This window comes from Notamacropus eugenii, chromosome 2, assembly GCF_028372415.1.
Source record: "Notamacropus eugenii isolate mMacEug1 chromosome 2, mMacEug1.pri_v2, whole genome shotgun sequence".
NCBI classification, from domain to species: Eukaryota; Metazoa; Chordata; class Mammalia; order Diprotodontia; family Macropodidae; genus Notamacropus; species Notamacropus eugenii.
The window spans coordinates 267,893,749-267,899,256 of record NC_092873.1 but is presented as its reverse complement, the minus strand read 5'-3'; the positions used below and the strand labels follow the sequence as shown (position 1 = coordinate 267,899,256).

General features: G+C 60.2%; 1 protein-coding gene and 3 non-coding genes across 4 annotated transcripts; 3 read left to right on the top strand and 1 right to left on the bottom strand.

The window, feature by feature from the left end:
- Positions 1-488: 488 nt before the first annotated feature.
- On the top strand, positions 489-560 carry TRNAD-GUC (transfer RNA aspartic acid (anticodon GUC)). The gene has a single exon. It is a non-coding gene; the product is annotated as a tRNA-Asp (tRNA).
- Positions 561-975: 415 nt separating this feature from the next.
- On the top strand, positions 976-1,047 carry TRNAE-CUC (transfer RNA glutamic acid (anticodon CUC)). The gene has a single exon. It is a non-coding gene; the product is annotated as a tRNA-Glu (tRNA).
- A 394-nt stretch (positions 1,048-1,441) lies between these two features.
- On the bottom strand, positions 1,442-1,512 carry TRNAG-GCC (transfer RNA glycine (anticodon GCC)). Its single transcript has one exon. It is a non-coding gene; the product is annotated as a tRNA-Gly (tRNA).
- A 90-nt stretch (positions 1,513-1,602) lies between these two features.
- HSPA6 (heat shock protein family A (Hsp70) member 6) lies at positions 1,603-4,648 on the top strand. The gene has a single exon (XM_072644017.1). It carries the CDS (start codon positions 2,356-2,358, stop codon positions 4,288-4,290), a length of 1,935 nt encoding a protein of 644 aa, XP_072500118.1. The 5' UTR covers positions 1,603-2,355; the 3' UTR covers positions 4,291-4,648.
- Positions 4,649-5,508: the final 860 nt, after the last annotated feature.

Here is a 5,508-nt window from a genome sequence, read left to right as displayed (position 1 = left end):
TATGATGTATGATTGCTTGTAAGTGACCTTCTGGTACAGGCTTTCAACCTGAGGGGTAAAGAGGTCCAGAACTTCAATACAAGTTCAGTCTTTCTTCCAAAGCACGGCTTCATGCCAGCAGTTCTCCAACATCCATCTTCGTGGAAGGGTCTTACGGTGCTGGTCTCTGCCCTTCAGTTCTGGCCTGGATTGCGACGTTCGTTCGCTCTGCCTGGGCGCCTTCTCATCGATTGTTCCGCGCACCCAGGCAAGCACCTACCCAGGACTCCTGCGTGTGTGTGTGGCCTGTGCGTGGGGGAGAAGCCCGAGCGTGGGATAGCCGCGCGGGGGCTGCCGGGGTTGGGGCTGGGGCTTGGGCTGGCTCTTCAGCTTGGACGGTGGTCGGCAGCAGGGATGCCTAGAGAGAGAGGAGACGTAAGTTGGGGAAGGCAGCGTGATCGGGTGGCGAATGTATGGGTGGGCGCGGGAAGGAAGTCGACCCGTCGCCGTCCTCGTTAGTATAGTGGTGAGTATCCCCGCCTGTCACGCGGGAGACCGGGGTTCGATTCCCCGACGGGGAGGTGAGAGTGAGCTTTTTCTTTCTGTTTGCCGCAGAGGCTCTCCTGTTCGTTTTCTCTCAGCCGTTGGAGGAGGGGGTGGCGGGGGTGGCGGGGGTGGCCCTCCGCTGAGCCTGTGACGGGGTCTCGTCGTGGCTCTCTCTTTGGCTCCTTGGGGGGCTGTTTCTCCTTTTTCCCGTTGGTCCGTGGCGTTCCTCTTAAGCGAGGTGAGGGCTTTGGGTGTTCAGAAGGGAACCACTGTCCGGTGAAGGGGTTGGCGACTGAAGTGGAGGGTAAGTGGAGGAGGAAAAGGAAGGCAGAGGGCGCGGGAAGAGGCCCGGGGGTTGGGCGCCTGGGATTGGGGCTCGGAGCAGTTTGACGGGCAGACGGCTGGTGCATGTCAGCTGTGTGGGTGCTGAGTGGAAAGGTACACACGGGTTCCCTGGTGGTCTAGTGGTTAGGATTCGGCGCTCTCACCGCCGCGGCCCGGGTTCGATTCCCGGTCAGGGAAACATGTTTTGCTGCCTTCTCCCGAAGCACCCCGCAAGATCCCCGAGGATCAGGACTAAGGTGTAAGTAAGTAAGTCATCTTCAGGGGACCCTGGTCAGAGGTCCACCGAAGAACCTTTGCCGTTGTGTGGGTGCCAAGTTCCCACTGAAAGCTGCCTGGCTTGCGGTGTAAGAGGGAAGCCCTTTTTTCCTCTGAGAAGCTGGGCAAGGGAGCGAGTGAGAAACCATACGGGGATGTGGTGGAAAAGCGCTCGTGGCGTCCTACACGGAGAAGTGTACGAATGGTTTGCGAAACTTCAAGAATGTGAGATCAGGGAGATGTCCGGTGTCAAAACGGGGGAGGCCAAGCCACGCCAAAAAGAAAAAGGAAAAGGAAAAACAAAAATGCAAGGCGTTGCATTGGCCGGGAATCGAACCCGGGCCTCCCGCGTGGCAGGCGAGAATTCTACCACTGAACCACCAATGCGACTGCTTCGTAGGCTCCCGGTGGCCTCCTCTGGGTAAAGGTTCACCCGGACCCAGGGGCTCCAAAGCTTCCATGCTGCGGCCAAGGATTCGGACGCGGGCCTGAAGGCAGGCTGGAGCTCTGGCGGGGCCCACTCTCGGAGGGCAACACTCCGGGAGCTCCAGCCAGCTGGCCTGGCCTTCTGGGCTCCCGGGCTCCCGGGCTCCGGGGCAGTCCCTGCGCCCAGGAACCTGCGATCCGTTAACCCCAGACCAGTTCCCGGTTCCCGGGTTCCCCAACCTCCGCGAAGGTTCTGGAGGAGCCGAGTCCCCGCTTCCCATTGGTCTCCGTCGGGCGGAGGGGAGGGCTCCTCCAGAGCCTTTCTCCGGGACTCCGGGCTCCCCGAGAATGTGCCCGAAAGTTCGCAGGCCGAGGCGGAGAGAGGAGGCGGGTCCCGGGCCACCAGATAAAGAGGCCAGCCCCGAGCAGAGCCCAGCACATCCATCCCAGCTGAGAAAGGGCACCGAGAGCAGCAGGATCCGAGATCGAGCCGCAGACCCGCCGGAGAACCAGGACCCACTCTCAGCAGCAGCAGAGGTACCAGCACCAGCACTAGCACTAGCACCAGCAGCAGCTTCCGTCCGTCGGTCAGTGAGCAGAGACACCCACCGAAGACCAGGAGAACCAGAGTCGGAGGAACTCTCCCGCCCTGTGTGAGCCCAGCACCCCGCACCGGCCTCTCGAGCCCGGTTGCCTGCCTTCTTGGTGTCCGGCGGCTGTGCCAGGAGCCCCGCAGAGCCCCGCGGAGGCAGCTCGTCCCAGTCCAGTGCCGGAGGGAAGAAGGAGGGCAGGTGTCCCCGAGCCATGGGTACCCCCCAGGGAACGGCGATCGGCATCGACCTGGGCACGACCTACTCGTGCGTGGCCGTGTTCCAGCACGGCCGGGTGGAGATCATCGCCAACGACCAGGGCAACCGTACCACGCCGAGCTACGTGGCCTTTACGGAGAGCGAGCGGCTGGTGGGCGATGCAGCCCAAAACCAGGTGGCCATGAACCCGCAGAACACCGTCTTTGACGCCAAGCGGTTGATCGGGCGCAAGTTCTCGGACGAGGTGGTGCAGTCGGACATGAAACACTGGCCCTTCCAGGTGGTGAGTGAGGGCGGGAAGCCCAAGGTGCGGGTGTCCTACAAAGGCGAGAGCAAGGCCTTCTACCCGGAGGAGATCTCCTCCATGGTGCTGAGCAAGATGAAGGAGACGGCCGAGGCCTACCTGGGGCACCCGGTGAGCAACGCGGTCATCACCGTGCCGGCCTACTTCAACGACTCGCAGCGCCAGGCCACCAAGGACGCGGGGGCCATCGCGGGGCTCAACGTGCTGAGGATCATCAACGAGCCCACGGCGGCGGCCATCGCCTACGGGCTGGACAGGTCGGGCAGGGGGGAGCGCAACGTGCTCATCTTCGACCTGGGGGGCGGCACCTTCGACGTGTCCATCCTCACCATCGACGACGGCGTCTTTGAGGTGAAGGCCACAGCCGGGGACACCCACCTGGGCGGGGAGGACTTTGACAACCGGTTGGTGAGCCACTTTGTGCAAGAGTTCCAGCGCAAACACAGGAAGGACCTGAGTCAGAACAAGCGGGCCCTGAGGAGGCTGAGGACAGCCTGTGAGCGGGCCAAGCGCACGCTGTCCTCCAGCACCCAGGCCAACCTGGAGATCGACTCCCTGTACGAGGGGGTGGACTTCTACACGAGCATCACCCGAGCCCGCTTCGAGGAGCTGTGCTCCGACCTCTTCCGGGGAACCTTGGAGCCCGTGGAGAAGGCCCTGCGGGACGCCAAAATGGACAAGGGCCAGATCCACGACGTCGTGCTGGTGGGGGGCTCCACGCGCATCCCCAAGGTGCAGAAGCTGCTGCAGGACTTCTTCCACGGCAAAGAGCTGAACAAGAGCATCAACCCCGACGAAGCCGTGGCCTACGGGGCGGCGGTGCAGGCGGCCGTGCTGATGGGGGAGAAGTCGGAGAAGGTGCAGGACCTGCTGCTGCTCGACGTGGCTCCCCTGTCCCTGGGCCTGGAGACCGCGGGCGGGGTGATGACCACCCTGATCCACAGAAACTCCACCATCCCCACCAAGCAGACGCAGACCTTCACCACCTACGCCGACAACCAGCCGGGCGTCCTGATCCAGGTGTACGAGGGGGAGCGGGCCATGACCCGGGACAACAACCTGCTGGGGCGCTTTGAGCTGTCTGGCATCCCCCCTGTGCCGCGGGGAGTCCCGCAGGTCGAGGTCACCTTCGATGTGGACGCCAATGGCATCTTGAACGTCTCGGCCACGGACAAGAGCACGGGCAAGGCCAACAGGATCACCATCACCAACGACAAGGGCCGGCTCAGCAAGGAGGAGGTGGAGAGGATGGTGCGGGAGGCCGAGAGGTACAAGGCGGAGGATGAGGCTCAGCGGGACAAGGTAGCGGCCAAGAACTCCCTGGAGGCCTACGTCTTCCACCTCCAGAGCGCGGTGCAAGAGGACGGCCTTCGGGACAAGATCCAGGAAGAGGACAGGAGAAAGGTGCTGCAGAAGTGCCAGGAGGTCCTCTCCTGGTTGGAGGGTAACCAGCTGGCAGACAAGGAGGAGTATGAACACCAGAAGAAGGAGCTGGAGCACCTGTGCCACCCCATCATTGCCCAGCTCTACCGGGCCCCCGGGGCACCCGGCGCAGGGAGCAGCTGTGGGACCGAGGCCCGGCGGGCCAACCCCACCCCCGGACCCACCATCGAAGAGGTGGATTGATGTCACGACTCCCCAGTGGAGGACCCTGGGGCTGGGCCTCTAAGGCCTTTTCTCTGGACCCTGCTTCTTCCTCCAGACTTTGGTCCCTTCCCTTCTGGGCTCTTAGGCCTTAGACCCACATGTTTTCATGGGGACTCCTGTTCTCAGTGGGTCCTGGAAATAAGCACTCCTTCTTCGACTTTTCCCCCTTAACCGTCCCTTCTTCCCCAGACAAGCATTGCCCGCACAGGTGTCCCCACCCCTGTTCTTAGGAATATGTTGTGTTACATGTATTTTTATATGGCTTCTTCTGTGACATACTTCCCTTGTTTTTGTAGAGAAAGATGGTCTTGGAATAAATTGTGGAAATCAAACAGCATTTATTTGTCTCTGCTTGCAATCCAATAAGTCAAAAGAGGGTTAGGGGTCTGGGATGACTGAGTCCTTAAGAGTGTCCCCTCCCCTGCAGAGTGCTTTTCCTTGCCTATAGACAAGTAGCACATTTCCTTAAACAGCCGTTTGCACAAGCAGCTTAGTTGTGCGTAGAAAACAGAATGAAGAATCTGTCCAGTGCCACACTGTCACATGAACTGATCCCCTGGCTTTGTGACTGGCACAGGTAGGCGATGCTGGGCGAAGCCAGGCAGAAACTAATGAGCAAAGGCAGGAACTAGACCAGAGAAAGCCTGTGCACTCCTTGCTTTGGAAAGCAGGAGGGCCAACTGGAGATTTATTTAGGCACTGTCTTTGTTCCAGTTCAGAAGAGACAAAAAGCTGCTCTCCAGGCTTGGCCTTTGTTTGCTCAGGTGCCCTGCATCTGGGCTACTTCCTGGGGCAGGCAGTTGTTGCTCAATCAATCGATGGATCCATCGACAAGCGTTCGTTTAATGTCCACCATGTGCCAGCATTGTGCAAGGTCTTCTGGATGCAAAGAAAGATGAAATGCTCCATGCCCCGAGGTGCATCCATTCCTTAGGGGGAGACAACGTGTGCGCAAAAATAATTCGGCACAAAACACATTAATTAATTAATTAATCAACGCATGATTTTCAGGTTCAGGGACACCCTCAAAGCTGGGGATCAGGAAAGGCTGCATAGTTGAGGTGGCATTTGAAGTGAGCTCTGAAGGAACCTAGGGCCTGGAAGAGGTGGGGGTGAATGAGGGAGGAAGGAGTGCCTTCCAGGCCTGGGGGGAGGGGGGACAGTGGCATGGTGGGTGGGGAAGGCAACCTGGGAAAA

What these genes read in the sequence shown, in the direction of transcription:
- HSPA6 (XM_072644017.1), top strand. Translation starts at nt 2,356, where the DNA reads ATGGGTACCCCCCAGGGAACGGCGATCGGCATCGACCTGGGCACGACC.